Genomic DNA, 19,038 nt, shown 5'->3' on the forward strand with positions numbered 1-19,038 from the left:
TACGTTGGTTGGTACAACAATCTCTTAATGCTTTGGCTCGTGACACAGTGACCGTGATAATGTTACCCAGTTTAGCTCACGATACATCCAAAGTAGGTTAAGTTACTGTACGCAACACTGGAAATGCAACGATGCATCTGTAAGGTATTTTCTTATTGTAAATTAATGATTTTCCATCTCAGCAAAATATTCATTGTCACTATATGACCTCCTGGTAACGCTAACTCAGTAATCTACAGTGTGTAATTAAGCACCATAAAGAAAAGAGCAGGTGTGGTAAAAACACTTGCCGCTAAAATCAACACAAACTGAAAGTTACATAAAGCCACTTTAAGTAACATTTTCACTGCATGACTTTTACTTGTGAGTATTTTTACAGTGTGGTAATAGTACTTTTAATGAAGTAAAGGATCTGTATACTTCCATCACTGTTTAACACTAGGCTATGTTTAGTCTGTGATTTGCAGTCTTAGATTGAAAGATTTTTTATCACATGGCTAGGCGTCACACTTTAAAAAACATGGATGCAAAATGTCATTGTGTTTAAACAAAACATTGTTTTTCAAACCTGCAGGTGGTATTTGGGATAGGTTTACAATAAATGTAATCAAATCAGGTGCAGTTACATTGTATCAGTACTATTTACATTGCATCGACATCGGAGTCTGAACTTTCCGAGCTAATGTCAAGTTCATCTGGACTATCTGTAGTGCAAAAAACCCGATTGTCATTTGCTGGGTTAGACAGGACATGCAGGTAGACTTTTCTTGCACGCTTTTAATGACATCTTTAACATCTCACATCCAAATAATAGTAATACACCCACCTATTTTTTTGGATAAGTTGGTTGTCGAGAAAAGCAAAGAAGAGACACAGACAGAGATTCCTTACTGTAGAGATACTTTGACCTTAGGCAAGCATGCACACAATACATATAATGCGTACCATTTTGTGTTATTTGCCAAGGCCAGGGATGTTCTGTGTCCAGAATATGATCCATGCACACTGCTTGCTCGGGTGTAACAAGGCTGTTGTACTCGTCTAGCATGGCCTGCAAAGTGGTCTTCTGTTGCCTTATTTTCTGTCGAATTCTATGTCGATATTTGTTGCGGTCTGTGAAACAAAAAAGAAAAAGAAAACACAATTTGTTTAACATGACATCATGACTTTGCGTAAACATACACACCACTCTCAAAAAACAAATGGCGTGTTATCTGTACGCATTTTGAGCTTTCCACGTGTATGTCTACACTGTATACAGTGGACATAAATATACACACCACATGGCGTGTTATCGCGAGAACATGCCATGCTATCATGAGAAGAACGTGACGCGTGTAAAAAAAAAGAAAAAAGGTTGGGTTTAGGGAAAGAACATTGGGAAAGGTTTTAGTAATACAAAAAACAACAAAAACACAACGGTGACACACGCGTAGGAAAACAAACGGTTGGGTTTAGGAAAGAAACATTGGCTTAAAAAAACAACACACGCGGGACGCAATCCCAGCTCTCCAGTGTGTTTTAGGCTGCCACCACCCCAACCTACCACCGTCTTTTCATACTACTACTAATTCACATGTAATGTAGGTCAATTGAGGCCAAATGGTGTTGATAAACATGCTAAAAAACAATTATGCGTCTTGATAACACGCCAAAATTGCATACAAAATGGCGTGTCATACGTACGCCACTTAGTGAGATCAGTCTGATTTGTTACATACATAATGGAAATGACACTGTTGGAATTCCAGCAAATCCCAAAAGAATGACGATACATTTTGCCAAACAGATGGATCATAGTTAGATTCACTATCAATATGAAAGTTCATTGTACTGTGGATAATCTACTTGAATCAACAAACACCACATTTCAGTGCAATTATTATTAAAATACCATTTTTTGGTAGAGGCGTTGAGATCTTGTTTTTATACTTGATGTGAGGGCATCAATCTTCTGACACAAGACCTGTGTCGTGCCTAGATGGTTTGTTTCTCCTGGCAAAAAGTGAATAACACAGCACCAATGTAAAAAAAAGACTAAATCTTCATGTCAGATAATGTTTAGAATTGTCTCACCATCTGCCCAGTCTTTCACATCTTGCACAAATTCCATGGTTTTTTCTTGCAGTTGAAGCTGGGCTTTCAGAGTTTCCAGGTCCCCCAATTGGACATTTAGAGCTTTGGAAGTCTAAAATGGAATCAACAAGTAATTATAATCTGTACAGTATATAACAGAAACTTGAGTCATGGAAATGTTTTAACACAATGGGTACGCTATAATCAATAACACAATTTTAATCTACCTTATGGTATCTTTGGGAAAGCGAATTTGCCAGGTTTTGAAACTTCAGCTGGTTCCATCTCATGGAGAGCAGTGTAAGCATGTCATTGCGTCCTGCAAGAGCACAGATCTTTGTTCTGCAAAAATATCCTTTTAATTAAAAATCATTCATACTATGAATAAAAGGTATAATTATATAGTACCTGCTTTTGACATGTGCTTTGTAGTGACCGCTACTCTGGAGAGAAAGGCATTACACTGCTCCACTTCCTCCCCTAATGTCGAACCAGCCCCATCTTGGTTTGCTCCGCTCCATTTTACCTGGACAGAGGGACACAAACTGAACATCAAGGGCATTCAGTACAGCAAATCCCTTCAGCAAGGCCTAAAAGCCCCCTTGAATTCAACTAAAACCTAATCAAAATTCAAACTGACACAATATGTATAAGATATAAAACAAACACATACTGCACATATACAATAAACACAGGTTAAAACATAACTTCCTTGACAGAAGTATACATAAGTTACTTTGGTATATAATTGTTCTTTCCTTTAAACAATTTTTTGGATTTACGTTATTACCAACCTCACGTTTGAAGTCGTGGGCTTTAGCATGCAAAACCGACAGGAAGGGCCTCATGTTTTGAAGAGACTGGAGCTCTGGACAGTCCGAACAAACTCTGTAGGTAGGGCCAGTATTTACATGAAACATCCATACAGAAGAAGGTGATGTCGCAAGAAATAAGCATTACTCATTATTTTTTGTAATTAAGTATACAGGTAGATATCACAACACATGACAATATCAACAGACTATGAATTATAATGTGATTGACTTTAAATATTCAGATATAAGTGCAATTACATGTTTGGTTTTGTTGTGTACTTGGTCCACAAATCTGGTCACATCTTCATCATTAGCAATGAAGACACCATCAACGATTGGCCGCTCCTCAGATCTAAAAAACACCAACAGAGTTAACAGTTTAGGATTTAGTGCAGTGAAAGGTTGTAAAATACATAAATGTCAATTTTACTGGTCATTGATAAACATGTGCGAATGAGTAAATTCTTGAATACCTTGCTGTACTCTTGAAACGATAAAGCTTGCGGTTTCCGTCAACCGAGACGGCAAGCATTGCTGGAGTGCAGGCAGGACAGCTAAACTGGTCCTCCTTGCAAATGGCATCAACTTCATATTGAACAGCAGCCCATTCAAAAAAGCTTTTTTGAAAGCTGTCAGATGAGAGCTTCCCAGTCTATTAAGAAAATAAAAAACAGCACAAAACAATTAAAAAAAGAACTTCTAATATCAAAACATAAAAAATGTAGGATGCTGCAAAATAAAGAAAGAAATACTGACACGGCCAAAGCAAACAGTCCGCTTCTTAAGCATTCCTAGAAAAGCCTGACAGGACATTCCTGGCGATGCCATCTTCAAGCTCTCAAAAGTAAAAAATAAGTCTTCCTCATAAATTGTTGCAAAATTGAGGGTGGCAGGCCAGTAGCCCCTTACTCTAAGGTCATCCACTCCTGCAGTCCAAGTAGCCTGGCATCTCTCACAGCTCAGCTCTGGCATGTTGAGATCATACCGCCCTACAAAGTAACATTTACCACCACTGTAATGTTATGACTGCCAAGGTTAGAATGATATGTTGTATATATCTATCATCATATCATATCATAATCATATATATCTCAGTGATTCAGTAAAGCCCGCTGATTGGCGGGCACCGTCATTAAGAAGTCATTTGTAAATGGTATGAGTAAGTATGTGCTAACTGTTAAGTCCTTCAAAACAAGTTTGCATGACAAACCTGATGTGCACATTTCTTTCAGATATTACATTGTTGTGGCTGTTGAATAATAATCTTCTTTTTTTTTTTAACCGGACAAAAGACATTTTTTCACATAATTACCATTTATTGTGACCAAAGCAACTGACTTTCCTTGTATGACCCACAGTGCCTCTTGTGGACAGCCACAGATTTGGACAGGCATCTTAATAGGAAAAAGCTGCACTAAAAGACATTACACAAATGAGTTTGGATAATTCATCATTAGCGACAGTTAGACATACAGTATACCCACTCACACAAAGAAGTCCATAACTTACCACAGTGTGTAACAGCATTATCCACAACGCAACTGGTTGGAGGTAATGGCTGGAAGAAACCAGCACACATGGCATCCCGGTTGTGAAGGCTGTAGGTTTTGTTGTGCCGGCTGATGTCGCATTCAGCACAGAGGAATGAACATGGTAAGCAGTCTCTGCATCTGACAGTTGCACAGTTGTTCCCACATTGACTGCAGATTTGTGTTGCCACATTCCCCTGTGCCAACATGCTATTTACAAGGCAAGGTCTCTTTGCCCTCCATCTCTCAAAAAAGAGAGAGTTACGAGTGCTCCAATCCAAGGAAGCCAGACGAGCTCCCTGGTCTACTGCAGCTTCCTCTGTCTCATCGTCAGAGACACTCAATGACTGCTGCAGATCTTGCAGAAGACATTCTGTTACAATTTTAAAAGTCCATAAGAATAAAAAAAATACATATGGTTGGGCTATAAGAGGTTCCACAATGGTTTGTCTGTTTGATCATTTGCATAAAAACTAGCCATACAAAATTAAAATGATTAATTCTGGGATAAACATATCAAAAAACATTTTTGGAGACTTTTTTATTCAAACAGTTCATGTTGAATGTTATATAATGAATTACATACCAGCAGAGATGGTCTTTGAAGCTGTGTCTGGAGCAAAGGCCACCTCAGTGTTAGTGACATGATCAGCAGTGTTGCAGGGAGGATTAGGAGTCTGATCATGACCAACTGTACCACAAAAAACAACAACACTGATAACATTAATATTTCATACTTGCACCATGGCCAATCTAGGCTGGTTCAAATTGCACAAGTTCAATTAGTTGGAAAATCCAATTACTGTTGGTTATCTGCCTATTCAGCGATATATAGACAATGGCAGCAAATACAAATGCTCGTTGTAGAAGCAATAAATAAGCGAGCTATTAAAAACTAATAAATAACAAACCATTTCAAGCTAAGCCTTACCAAAGTCGACATCTTGTAAGAGATTTTACTGCCCATCCATAACAAGATTTCTAAACAATATTGATCCAGCCTGCACAATGAAGCTACATTTTAACATCTTATTTTATAGGTTGTATATTATTAGTAAGTATGTAATAGTTACCTTAATGTATCTCTTTCAATTTAGATCCAGGACGTGAACATATACATGTATACCTTGATATTCACTCTTAAATGCCTAAACAATCTCTTGAAAATATGAATGAAAAAAACAATACTGACCTTCTTCTGACTGATTCCTGTGTGACCTTGGCCTTGCATAGAGTAGATTCTCATCAATGTCTCTCTTTCTCCACCTGACTGTTGACTTGGATGTCCTCGCTGGTGGTGCTGCCTCCTCTTTCTGCAGCTCAGCAAGCAGGTCATCAGCATTTTGGAGGTCATCAATAAGCTCTTGATCAAGCAGGTTATCGTCCATATCTGAATCACTCATAGTGACCAGCAGAAACACAAGCGTCCAACTAACAAATACAATATACGGATAAGACAAATACAGAGGTAGGCAGAGAGAGATAAAGAAAGAGAGAGAGAGAGAACACCACTGAAAAGTTTTTACAAATGATGGTACCAACAAATTGTTGTGAGCTAATGTTATTTGAAATAACGTTAAATCACTATACATTTCCCGTGATTGTACCTGTTAGGATGATACAAGTGACAATAAGCTAGGCTAACTGATGTATTACACTAATGTGTGGATTTAAATATACTAACAAATATAATTAGACACACTGCATTTTATAACTGTCTAAACAACATATTAACTGTGTTTCTCTGCCACTACTTCATCAACACACCTGGCCAATATTTTAGTAAATCTACTGTTATTACAAATTACATTAACCACAAGTTGAGATGGACTAAGATAGACAAAAGCAGTAGGAAAACTTCTGAGGCTATATCAAGTTCAATTTACTGTAGAAAATTGAGGAATAGCACCAGACAATAGTAAAGTCAAAATAGTTAATCTGCTGTTAGAGTATCTTCAATCAAAGTTAGCGATGGCTTTTCAAAGTTAGTGCTTAGGTGAGAACGTGTTGAAATTTCCCGTGATTGTACCCGTTATGATGATCTTATATGTGACAATAAGCTAGGCATAAAGAAAGACTTGATTTGCTAAAAGCAGCTAACGTTACCTTATGGCTAACGTTAGCCTACTGCATGTTTCACTTGTTGGAGGAGAGATCATTCATCGTCCCATTAAACTGCTACCTGCACGGTGAAAGGTTTGAACAACAACTTATTGACCTGAATAGATCGCTGTGGTGATAATTGTATCAATTTATTTTACTTACCGATATGAAATGCGTGCAGAGGTGTCGAGAGGCGCGCAGAGAAGGAAGAGCAGCGCAGGTACGTCATCATTGCTTCTTGTTACGCTCAGTCATTGGTTGCGCCTTGAAAGGTCAAAGTTGAAATATGAACTTTGAGCACCGCACCTGGCGGAAATTCCGAGCGGCGCGACGCCAAGGATAGCGCTCTAGCGCTCCATCTAGTTTGGCGGCGCCGCTATCCCCACAGGAAAACAACGAAAAGGCCAGCGCAGAGCGGCGGGTTTACACGCAAACTTTACATGAAATAAATGCGTTTCTGAAACATTTAAACATTTACACCAGATTTAAATGAAGCGATGCAATGTTAAGAGGTTGTATGATTAATGAATCGAATATTGTGGCATAGCGTATAAAGCCTATATATAATTTATTTACAAATAATTTATTTACAAATAATATGCTATGTCTCGTCAGTGTGATGCAATATCCGGCAGAACTGCTGGCGAAAACCTTATTTATAGAGTAAATGATAAAAAATAAACATCTGTGAAAAAAGGAGGAGTTGTTATTTTGCCTCTCTTTATGTTTAAACCTTATACACATATCATTTATTGTTATTTTTTATTCCTATTGAGGGCCAGTCATCACCGAGATCAGCTTGAATCGTCATGGTCCCCTATCGTCTATATTTTACGAGGACGGGGCTCCATTAAAGTCTATCGGACTACCCTGCACGTTAGAATGTTACTGTCAGGTTTACAGGGACTTTTCTATTGGTTTTCATGGACTTTCAGTTTGTGTTTCCCATTCCCATTCCCCAGCACTCACTCCTCTCAGCCGTTCACTACTGATTACACGCACCTGCACTGCATTACGCCAGATCATCAGTTCACCACCTGCATCTCATCAGTGACCACCTTCATAAGCAGCACAGACACACTCACTCTTTGTCGAGTCTTGCGTTTGTTCACGACACTCTGACTTGCTCTCGTATTTCTAGTTTAGTCCCAGTATTTAGTGATGGCGAACTGAAGCTTTCTGAAGCAGTGAAGCTTTCAATCCAATTGTATCGAAAAAAGGTTCACTACTCGAAGCTTCAGAACTCTATGAGGACATCTGGTGGTGAAGTTAGGGATAGCATTGTGTCACAAACTGTTTCACAGTTATTAGCCATGAATGTCTTTAGAGTAAGCCCGAGCCCATGCACGTTGTGTCCGAGCCCGGCCTGGCCCGACACATTAATTGTAATTATGAGCCCAATTTCAAACCGACACTTTTTTAATACGTTGGCCGTTATAACTGTTCTCATACAATTCAGAGTTGTTTGAACTGCAGAAATCTGTTTAAAATGACTTTAATGAATAATGCAATAAGAGCGAAGCATGTAAACTGCGCTGTTTGTTTATTTAGAATGGAACGGATCGCAAATGGATCTGAATGAATAAACGTAAAAAAAAAAGTATTTCTCTGTGAGGGCTTGTCTCTCATCACTTTTTTGCTGTTATAGGCGACAGCGTGCCGCACTTAATGCACTCAACAAAGCCGACACATAGCCTATGTTGTCACTGCCCACGACTTGTTTAACATGGTTCCATACCTCCGACTTTACATCGGTTTGGGAGGGAAATGAATGAAGAACACATTGCACACATATTTCTGTGATTATATTGAGTCCATAGCCTAGAGCAACATTGTCTCCTCCGCCAAATAGGTGAGATAGGCAGGGCAGAATGCGCTCTAAACTCTCTTTTATAAACTCTATACTCATTATAAACTAGGCTACTCGCTATGAATTTTCTACTGGCTATACACTTTTTACTCGCTATAATAATCTCTCTATTCACTAACTCTCCTGACTCTGTTGACTCTCATACTGCAACAACCCCAGCCCCGTGTCACGCTGCTTTTGAATTCAACTTTGAAGCAGTCACATGGGTGTGTGTGAAACGAAGCTTCGGACGTCACTGGTCACGTGATTATCCCCTAACGAATCAAGCTCCGATACAAAGCTTCATTCCAAATTGGTTCATGTTTTCGATACATGCCTCGAAGCAGAGGGTTCATGGGTAACATCACTACCAGTACTTCCTTACCTATTGTTTAGCATCCTGCTGCTGCTCTGAAGCATTACTTCGTCTCCTGCCGGTATCCAGCCTGTTCACACTACTCTCTGTTGGATCATTGTAAATAAAGCTCACTGCACTTACTCCAGTCTGACCCCTGCTGATTCCGTGCGTGACAGTTACTCCGAGGGGTGCCCATTACGTTCAATAGTTACGCCAAAGGGTCCTGACCATACGTCCACAAATTACGACTTGGGAGTGAGAATGTGTTGGACTGTCAGCTCCGAGGAAAATACATGAACACACAATACATGAACATTGATCTAAATTGTCAATACAGTAAATCTGTGTGATAATACTGTGTATAATAATGTTTGTACAAAATCTTACCAAGGCTCCTCCTTTAAGGGCTCTTTTAAATGCAGTTGTAGACATTAGTTTGAGGAGTTGTTTCACTCCTTTAGCAAACAAAAATTTATGTTTTTTCCCACTAACTTCAAATGTGAAAAATGCTAAAATTCCCAAAAATCCAACCATCACTGGAGTACTGAAGTAGACTCGGTGGAGCCCGATGGATCTTGGTATATTGAAGGAAAACTGTGGCTCATCCTCAAGCATGCGGAAGTTGATCTTCCGATCCAGTCCACTCCGTCTGGCCATGGCTCTCAGGATTTCAGTCATGATGTGTCGGTCCAGATCATCTGGGTCTGCGAAGGAACTCACCTCCCTCCTCTCCGCCTTCAGTTGCTCAAACAGTTTTTGTATTTTTTCTGCAATTTCATTGCTCTTCTGTTCTATGTTCTGCGTCTCTTTCATGGTGTTGCTGGATAAGAAGTGCTCAGTGATTTTAGTCCCCACAGATACAGCGACACCTACACCTGAATACGCTGCTCCTAACAAACCTAAAAATGGAGCAGCTGCTCCAGCAGTCAACACAGTGGCCACGCCGGCCCCGATCAGACATGCAGCTCCTGCCACTGCCACTGTGCTGCCAACACATTCACTGGCGTTGCATTTCTCCCTGAGGGACTCCAGCTCCTGGGCCAGTTTCTTCAGCTGCTTGGCACAGCTCTCCCTCTGCTCGATCCAGGACAACATCTGCTCCAGCAGCTGGTCGGCGGTGGTCATGATGGAGGTCTCTGTGTCTTCCTGATCTTCACACCAGAGAGCAGAAAACTGAAGCTGAGAGATTAAGTCTGAAAGAACAAAGTCAGAGCACAGGAGCCTGTCGTGAGCTATTGCTTAAATCTCACTAAAAGATTTTCCTCAGTTGTTTTTACACTTTGGTTTAAATCACGATTCAGAGATGAAGTCTGAAGTCCATTCAATGTGATTTATAATTTTAAATCATGAGTTATTTCAGGATACTTTACAGATTTAGATCTAGAGCAGGGGTTTTCAAACTTTTTGTGTGTGTGGCCCACTATTTGTAATCAAGAATTTCCGCGGACCACGTCATAATACAAATCATAAAATACAAGTCTACACAGTTCCTACCTGAATTAATCCGCACCTCCTAATAGGCCTACTAGCACTAAAACTAGAACTGGTCATAGCATCAGTACAACAGGCTCATTAAAAGAAAGTTTATTGCACACAACAGCAGCCCCATATTTAATTTATTTATATACTCAAGCCCCCGAGGGCATAATCAGGTTCACCTGAACAACAGGCTTATTTCCATAGCAATGGAATATTACATCTATACGATAATAAGAACACTTGGATATAGTCCAAATGTTAAAACCTTTGGTGATTTTAGGGGATTATTAATATTCCGAGTTTTACAAGTCCTCAAAAAGTAGGCTATGTGAGTTTGTCCACTTACAAGCATAGCCGCAAAACATTTCAGAAACGCAAGATCAACAAACTAACTGGAAATTCAATATATATTTTCTGGTAAAAAGAAGGTTAAAAAACTATTCTTTTATATTTTATTTTGCTATTTTGTGCTTCCGCGGACCACAGTTTGGGAGTGACTGGTCTAAAAACTCACTCTGAAGTCTGGTCTGTTTTTTGTGGCGACTTAATGTCCGGATCATTATCAGCTGAGAGACTGAACACTAAACTTCCTCCTAGTTTCTCAACAGTCTAACCCTCAGCAACTGGATCCTGGAAGCAAATTAAGAGAGGAGAGAGAGAGCCAAACAGGCACCAACGTTAGCGTAGACAATTAACACCCTGACCATGGAACCAAATGTCTGCTACAGTGTGCGCAAAGGCACCCAACCTGGTCCCAACCAAAGGAGCAGGTCTCAGACACAGCAGAGGAGAAATACTGCGTCCCAGTAAGTTGACAAATATGAAACAGATGTCTGATATAAGCATCAACATTACGTTTCATCCGAGGCCCAAAGCAGTAGTGTGAAATAAAGTCGTACATCTTCCGCAGACGAAGATGTCCCACTTGGTCATGAGACACTTTCAAAACCACATTACACAGCTGGAGAAGACTCAACCCTAACCCGACGCTGAGAGCGTACTGTGCACACTGTAAACTTCTCACGGTGCTCAACAGCACCATATTCTGGGTCCACTGAAAAAAACGGCGCAGCCTTGAAGGGCATTGCCCCATCAGGCCAAACTTTGCTGCCAGCCAGATCATTACCCAGGATTAAAGACACCCCTTCAACAGACAGTGCAGGACTCCTACAACTTCACCCTGCACCTACTGCGAACCAAGCCATAATTTATAGACAGATCAACCGGCAATACTCTCATTAGAATTATATCCCCTGTATCAGACTCCTGTGTAATGTTAGGAAATCTCTAAAAGACGTGTCCGTTTGATTTCTGAGGAGGAAGGAGAGGCCTGGGTCAAATTGAAAGATTAAGCAAAAGGTTTAATAAAACAACACGATGAAAACGACATGACAAAAACAATCAAACATAAAACATGAAACACTGCAGCTGACAGTGGACTGAGTTGACATGCCTCCTCTTCAGGAATTACATCAATCAGTCCTGAGACATTCTCAGGGTCCGAATTTTATTCCTTTGGAATTGTGTTTCCCTGAATGGAAACTGTCCCAGGTTAAAGACACACCTTTGATTTCAGGTTTACTCCAGGTCACAGACAAGGGTCGTTTAACATGGTAGTGCTGATTATATTCAAGTTTACAGAGTTTGCATTTCCTTTGTTCTAACCCAGACTTGGCACCAGGAGGTTGGAGACTCAAAGAGACGTTCCTCTTCATATGTTAATAGCTGGTTTTAACCTAATCTATCTGGAAGAAACAGGAAGAGAGGGGGAGAGAAATAACCAGCAGTTTTTTTTTAGTTTTTAGGAGTCATTCTAGATTCCATTCCTATTTTCATAACCTGACTGCAGCATACAATTTATTATTTAAAACATAAAACATAAGCATGGTTTTAACTTTTTACAACCTAACAGTAAATGGCAAAGCAGATTCCAACACATAGGAACATTTAAACCTTGTGTCAACATTTTCACTTTCTCTGTGCTGCTGCACATTGACACCAATCCCTCAGAAAGTTTTAAATTCATCATAGCTTTCAGCTTTTAACACATCACAACCAGGATCACTGCGCAACACTAGAGCAGAACAACACTGGCGCGAATCTACCCTGAGACCTCGATTTGACAAAGCCCAGAGATTTAGACCTGAGGAAAGGGCTTTCACCCTTTCAATGTCCCTCCCATGGCAGTAATTACACCCTTTGGAACCTTCAGGTTGCCCCTTAGATGCAGACTTACGTGAGTAACCAGACAAAAACTCTGCACCACCACAGGAGTTAACCCAGTTTTCATCCCCTTCCTCAAAATCACCCTGAGAGCGCGCTTCCAAAAAACTACGTTTATGAATCAAGACATGATCATCAGGTAAAGCTGCTCCTTCCAGAACATCCATAGCGTTATGCTCATTTAAGTAAGTAGCAATATGCCCTGGGATGGAACTCTTAAATTGCTCCAGGACAATCAAATCACAAAGACCTTTAAAAGAGGTCACTCCTGCAGCATTGCACAAAGGATTGAAGTGTGACAACAACTCCTGACCAAATTCAACATGAGAACTCCGAATTCCCAGGACTGAAAACGCTGTCTGTAGGCTTCAGGAACCAACAATTATGCTTTCAGATATTCAGAACAGCAGTTTTTACTTTCACGTAACTCAAACGGTCAGCTGTACTCAACGCAGAATAAGCGCCTGAAGCGTTACCCACACTGGAGCAACAAGGTGCGCTCTGAATCTGGCCAACCCCTCACATCAGCCACACGTTCAAATAAAGAGCAAAATGTGTCAGGATATATTTCATCAAACACAGGCATCAGACATAAACTACTGGGGCCTGTTGCACAAAACCAAGATAAGGGATTAAGCCAGGATATTCAGGTTATTCTGGGGCCTGTAACACCAAAGTAGAATAAAGAAATCCAGGATAACTGAAAAAGCGCAGCTTGACTTAGTGTGATCCACGCATCGCGGCTTAATCGGTTGCATGTTTGCCGAGCCAGGATAAGTAGGTGAAGCTATGTCAGCCGGGAGTAGATAGCTGGGATAAGTGCACGTTCACGGCTTTCTTAAATAGACCACGGTATCGATCACAGATTTACTGATGCAGAAATGGAAAAGACGTGTGCAGCTTATGTTTCACCCGCTGAGCAGCAGCTTCTAATGGAAAATTATGAGGAGGTGAAACATATAATATGCAAAAAGGGAAATATGTGACGAGGGAGCAAGGAATTCGGACCCAAATGCAGAGAGGAGGCAGGCAGGCAGGAGGCGGTCAAACTGAGGTATTTAATATAACAAAGGGCGGCAGTACAAGGACTGGAAACATACAAAATCGAACACTGACGGCAGGAGCAAATAGAACAGACAAAGGAACAAACACCAGACATGGGCAAGCACACAAGACGATCTGAAAAGAGACAAGGGGAACACAGAGGCTAAATACATGAGGTGACAGGCAAATCATAAACAGGTGAGACAACAGGTGAAGCACATCAGGGCAGGGCAGGACAATCAACAAAGGTGGGAACAGAAAGCAAAGCTAGACATGACAAGACAGAAGACCAGACTATCAAAATAAAACAGGAAGCAGAACATAAACCGGGAAACATGAAATCAACTAAACACAGAAACTTGACAACACTAAACACAAGGGAGAACAACAAGAACAGGAAACATACAGAAAACTACGAAGCAACAGAAACGGCACAAAACACAAGGCAAAATACAGAAACCACAACAGAACAAAACACAAGGCAAAATACAGAAACCACAACAAAATATGGCTGTTATCAAACGGAGAGAAAACGCCCGACAGACAATAGTGGACCAACTGAATACGTATGGATTTAAAAAAATCTACTTAGTCACTCCACGTTTTAATTGCTTTAATATGCTTGTTTTATGTGTTGGTTTTATTGCTGTTTTTATGCGCTAAATGTGCTGGTTTTAGTGTAAAGTGTCTTTGAGTAGCCTGTAAAGCACTATATAAATTTAAAAAAAATAATTCTTGTTCCTGGGAAATTTATAAGGACTAGGCTTAATTTCAAAGCTTATTCATAATGCGAGAATATGTTTTACAACCATATGCAGGGTTTGAAATTAAGCCTAGTCCATAGGGTAAATTTCCCGAGGAACAAGAATTCCCTCTGCTCACTTTTAAGGCAACATAGGTTCAATAATAATACATTTTATTTATATAGTGCTTTACAGACTACTCAAATAACCAGCACATTTAGCGCATAAAAACATATACAGCAATAAAACCAACACCTAAAACAAGCATATTAAAGCAATTAAAACAGAGTGTACAACTTTGTAAAAACGTGGAGTGACTAACTAGATTTTTTTAAATCCATACTTATTCAGTCGGTCCACTATTTTCTGTCGGGCTTTTTCTCTCCGTTTGATAACAGCCGTATTTCCCTTTTTGCATATTATATGTTTCACCTCCTCGTAATTTTCCATTAGAAGCTGCTGCTCAGCGGGTGAAACATAAGCTGCACACGTCTTTTCCATTTCTGCATCAGTAAATCTGTGATCGATACCGTGGTCTATTCAAGAAAGCCGTGAACGTGCACTTATCCCAACTATGTACTCCTGGCTGACATAGCTTCACCTACTTATCCTGGCTCGGCAAACGTGCAACCGATTAATCCGCGATGAGCGGATCACACTAAGTCAAGCTGCGCTTTTTTAGTTATCCTGGATTTCTTTATTCTACTTTTGTGCAAAAGGCCCCTGCTCTACTACTCTACTTGCTGCTGGTCATGTTCTCCTTACTTTTGTTGGTTTCCTTTTTGGTTTGTTTACGTAGTTTAGTTTATCTTTATGTTACGTCTGTTTATACACACACACACACACACACACACACACACACACACACACACACACACACACACACACCTGACAATACTGACAACCACCCTCCACACCTTAATAACCCTTTACATTTGGTCTAATTTGGAAAGCATAAAGATAAACCAAACTACCTAAAAGAACCAAAAAGGAACCCAACAAAACAGGACCAGCAGCAACCAGCCACAAGCAGAGAGCAGAGCTGCACCGCAGCCAGGTTTAAATAGCCTGGACACACTCAGGTGTTCCAGGTTCCTCTGACGAGCTCCTGCAGAGACAGAGACAGGTGAACAGCCAGACACAGCAGGGATCAGGCTTGTTCGAGATGAGCCAGATCTGCGCAGAATCGATCACTGGTGATCGGCGCCCAATGCATGCCGGTTAGATTTGTGTCCGACTTGATCCCGACTTGCTCTGACGTCATGCACACGTGGGCAACGATAATCTCACGAGATCAAGGCGGCCGCAGTTCTACCCCTGCGTTCATAGGCTCGTTCAAGATGAACTGCGCCTCGCCTGTAAAGTAGACGAGAGCAGGCGGCAGCAGCTCCTACACAGTCTCAGGTTGTTGTTATTATGACAGAGTAGCTGTCAAAATGCTCTATATGTGATCTGTTGCTGATTTTAATTAACAGACTGCGGCGCCTCAGGAGGGTGGCTGGCGTCTCCCTAAGATAGGGTGAGAAGCTCAGTCATCCGTGAGGAGCTCGGCAGCAGCCGCTGCTCCTTTGCACCAGTCTCAGGTTGTTGTTTCCAGGCACGCCCAGCTAAGACCCAGGACTAGGTGGAGGTTAAAATGGCCTCTATCCCCAGTGTGATCTGTTGCTGATTTTCCCCTGCTGGAGCTTAACAAGACTGGAGATGGATGGATGGATGGAATCCATAACCTGAACAGATTAAGTCTCTCTGACTTCTAAACATCACTATCAGCCTCACAACATGTGTTCTGTACATAATAAGCTTTTAAATCAGACAAATTGCAGTTAAAATCCCTCAGATTCAAAATCAATAAAAAGTTTATATAAAACGTCATCATGTTGAGTCGATTCTGAACCAATCAGCTGTTCCATCAGCTGAGATGCCGGCGTTTCCCAGCATGCACTGGGTCCGCCTGCGTCCGCCTGGCTCTTGCAGTTGGTGAAAAGCAACTGCGCTACCTGCGTCTCAGAACTGCGGCCGCCTTGGTCTCGTGAGATTATCGTTGCCCACGTGTGCATGACGTCAGAGCTAGTCGGGATCAAGTCGGACAAGAATCTAACCGGCATGCATTGGGCGGCGATCGCCGGTGATCGATTCTGCGCAGATCTGGCTCATCTCGAACGAGCCTCATGCCACTTGGGAATAACAGGCACCGCCCCCCTGGTTACGTTGTTTTTCCGACAGGCGGCGTTCACATGGTCGGGATGCGTGTTCTTCTTCTTCTGTTATATTGCCGTTTGGCGTAACAACTTGTTTCATGACTGCCACCAACGGTTGGCCGTAGCCGAGAGCATCAGGTGGTGAAAACATGGAGGCTACAATAACAGAAGATGTGCTGCTGTTTTCTTATACGAGCATCCAAACAGCACATGGACAGGTGTGTGTTTGGGTTATCTGCAGGACAACCAACGGTAAAGGACACGGATAATGTGTTGTTTTTTTTATACATGGGCCTATTTATGAATAATTTGAAACATATTAGGTCTGTTATGTATATTATGTTTCTTGGCAGAGGCATTTGTCCACAATAAACAGTTTATTGTCATTAAAATATGTTCAGTGACCCAAAGTCGCCGACATCAAACTTCAGTTGTCAACAACGCGTCACCAACTGGGGAACTCGGGTATCTAAATCCAGCCCCAGTTTCCCTCTGATTCTCACAGGACGTTACGTGAATGGTGACGTTTTCACTGGGAAAAACGTTTTTCCAATGTCCATGAATGCACGGTGAGACGCAGGTAGCGCAGTTGCTTTTCACCAACTGCAAGAGCCAGGCGGACGCAGGCGGACGCAGGCGGACCCAGGGCATGGTGGGAAACGCCGGCCTCTCAGGTGATTGGTTCAGAATCAACTCAACATGATTCAACATGGATTTTGAATCGGAGGGATTTAACTGCTATTTGTCTGATTTAAAGGCTGATTCTGTACAGAACACATGTTGTGTGGCTGATAGTGATGTTTAGAAGTCAGAGAGACTAAATCTGTTCAGATTACAGATCATATACAGTCTGTTGGTAATTAAAATCAGCAACAGATCGCATGTAGAGAATCTTGAGAGCTACTCTGTCATAATAAAAACAACTGGAGACTGTGCAGGAGCTGATATGGGTCTGATAACATTTTATTCTATCCTTTATCCTTTTATCCTCTCCAGGAACCATCACCTTATCGTGGTGGAGAGGTTTGTGTGTCCCTATGAACCTGAGGGCTGTGTTGTCTGGAGCTGTGTGCTCCTGGTAGGGTCTCCCAAGGCAAAGTGGTCTCAGGTGAGGGGCCAGACAAAGAATGGTTCAAAAACCCTATGAGCCAACCTAGAAGAGGTGAAGTTACCCTGCCGGAGGAAGCCCGGGGCCCCCGTCTGGAGCCAGGCCCAGATGGCGGGCTCGTCAGCGAGCGCCTGGTGGCCGGGTTTGCCACGGAGCCCGGTCGGGCACAGCCTGAAGAAGCAACGTGGCAACTCCCTCTCTATCCCATGGGCCCACCACCTGTGGGAGGAACCCCTGGGGTCGGGTGCGCTGCTACACGGGTGGCAGTGAAGGTCAGGGGCCTCGACGGACCAGACCCGGGCAGCAGACGCTGGCTCTGGGGACGTGGAACGTCATCTCTCTGTGGGGGAAGGAGCCGGAACTGGTGCGGGAGGTGGAGCGCTACCGGTTAGATCTGGTGGGGCTTACCTCTACGCACAGTCTCGGTTCTGGAATCATACTCCTGGATAGGGGTTGGACTCTTTTCTTCTCCGGAGTTGCCCAGGGTGTGAGGCGCCGGGCGGGTGTGGGGATACTCACAAGTCCTTGGCTGAGCGCCGCTACGTTGGAGTTTACCCCGGTGGACGAGAGGGTCGCCTCCCTACGCCTGCGGGTTGTGGGGGGGAAAACTCTGACTGTTTGTGCATATGCACCAAACAGGAGTTTGGAGTATTCAGCCTTCTTGGAGACCTTGACTGGAGTCCTGCATGGGGCTCCAGTGGGGGACTCCATTGTTCTGCTGGGGGACTTTAACGCGCACGTGGGCAATGATGGAGACACATGGAGAGGCGTGATTGGGAGGAACGGCCTCCCTGATCTAGACCAGAGTGGTTGTTTGTTGTTGGACTTCTGTGCTAGTCATGGATTGTCTATAACAAACACCATGTTCGAACATAGGGATGCTCATAAGTGTACTTGGTACCAGAGCACCCTAGGCCGAAGGTCAATGATCGATTTCATAATCATTTCATCTGATCTGAGGCCGTATGTTTTGGACACTCGGGTGAAGAGAGGGGCGGAGCTGTCAACTGATCACCATCTGGTGGTGAGTTGGGTCAGGGGGTGGGGGAAGACTCTGGACAGACCTGGTAAGCCCAAATGTGTAGTGCGGGTAAATTGGGAACATCTGGAGGAGGCCCCTGTCCGACAGACTTTCAACTCACACCTCCGGCTGAGCTTTTCGTGCATCCCTGTGGAGGCTGGGGGCATTGAACCCGAGTGGACAATGTTCAAAGTTTCCCTTGCTGAAGCTGCGGCGAGGAGCTGTGGTCTTAGGGTCTTAGGCGCCTCAAGGGGCGGTAACCCACGAACACCGTGGTGGACACCGGTGGTCAGGGAAGCCATCCGACTGAAGGAGTCTTTCCGATATATGTTATCCCAGAGGACTCCGGAGGCGGTTGCAGGGTACCGAAGGGCCCGAAGGGCCACAGCCTCTGCTGTGAAAGAGGCAAAGCAGCAGGTGTGGGAGAAGTTTGAAGACATGGAGAAGGACTTTCGGTCGGCACCAAGGTGCTTCTGGAAAACTGTTTGCCAC

At 42.5% G+C, this 19,038-nt stretch overlaps 2 protein-coding genes across 6 annotated transcripts in view; both read right to left on the bottom strand.

The window, feature by feature from the left end:
• The window catches only part of LOC114570262 (uncharacterized), a 46,271-nt gene that overhangs the window by 25,215 nt on the left and 2,018 nt on the right, over positions 1–19,038 (bottom strand). The window contains exon 2 of the mRNA XM_028600505.1: positions 9,118–9,923. Coding sequence (XP_028456306.1) covers positions 9,118–9,855 — 738 coding nt within the window. The 5' untranslated portion in view covers positions 9,856–9,923. The remainder of the gene's footprint in view (positions 1–9,117; positions 9,924–19,038) is intronic.
• LOC114570425 (uncharacterized) lies at positions 912–9,337 on the bottom strand. 5 transcript variants are annotated; one of them, XM_028600759.1, is made up of 15 exons: positions 6,686–8,036; positions 6,527–6,602; positions 5,613–5,851; positions 5,007–5,111; positions 4,401–4,793; positions 4,204–4,305; positions 3,648–3,880; positions 3,365–3,543; positions 3,150–3,243; positions 2,871–2,964; positions 2,485–2,602; positions 2,304–2,395; positions 2,077–2,188; positions 1,895–1,995; positions 912–1,113 (listed from the first exon to the last, which is right to left on the bottom strand). In XM_028600759.1, exons 2-10 carry the CDS (start codon positions 6,577–6,579, stop codon positions 2,893–2,895), a joined length of 1,470 nt encoding a protein of 489 aa, XP_028456560.1. In that variant the 5' UTR covers positions 6,580–6,602; positions 6,686–8,036; the 3' UTR covers positions 912–1,113; positions 1,895–1,995; positions 2,077–2,188; positions 2,304–2,395; positions 2,485–2,602; positions 2,871–2,892. The 5 variants fall into 5 exon arrangements, with proteins under 5 accessions (XP_028456560.1, XP_028456557.1, XP_028456561.1 ...); XM_028600756.1 differs by adding an exon at positions 9,262–9,337 and having other exon boundaries at positions 5,613–6,787; XM_028600760.1 differs by having other exon boundaries at positions 3,801–3,880; positions 5,613–8,036.

The sequence above is a fragment of the Perca flavescens genome, chromosome 15, assembly GCF_004354835.1.
Source record: "Perca flavescens isolate YP-PL-M2 chromosome 15, PFLA_1.0, whole genome shotgun sequence".
Classification (NCBI taxonomy): Eukaryota; Metazoa; Chordata; class Actinopteri; order Perciformes; family Percidae; genus Perca; species Perca flavescens.

Coding starts and splice junctions, on each gene's coding strand:
- LOC114570425 (XM_028600756.1), bottom strand. CDS start 6,012: ATGTATAGTGATTTAACGTTATTTCAAATAACATTAGCTCACAACAAT. Junction 4,794..5,006: donor TTCAAAGACCATCTCTGCTG/GTATGTAATTCA, acceptor AAATTGTAACAG/AATGTCTTCTGCAAGATCTG. Junction 3,244..3,364: donor CGTTTCAAGAGTACAGCAAG/GTATTCAAGAAT, acceptor GGTGTTTTTTAG/ATCTGAGGAGCGGCCAATCG.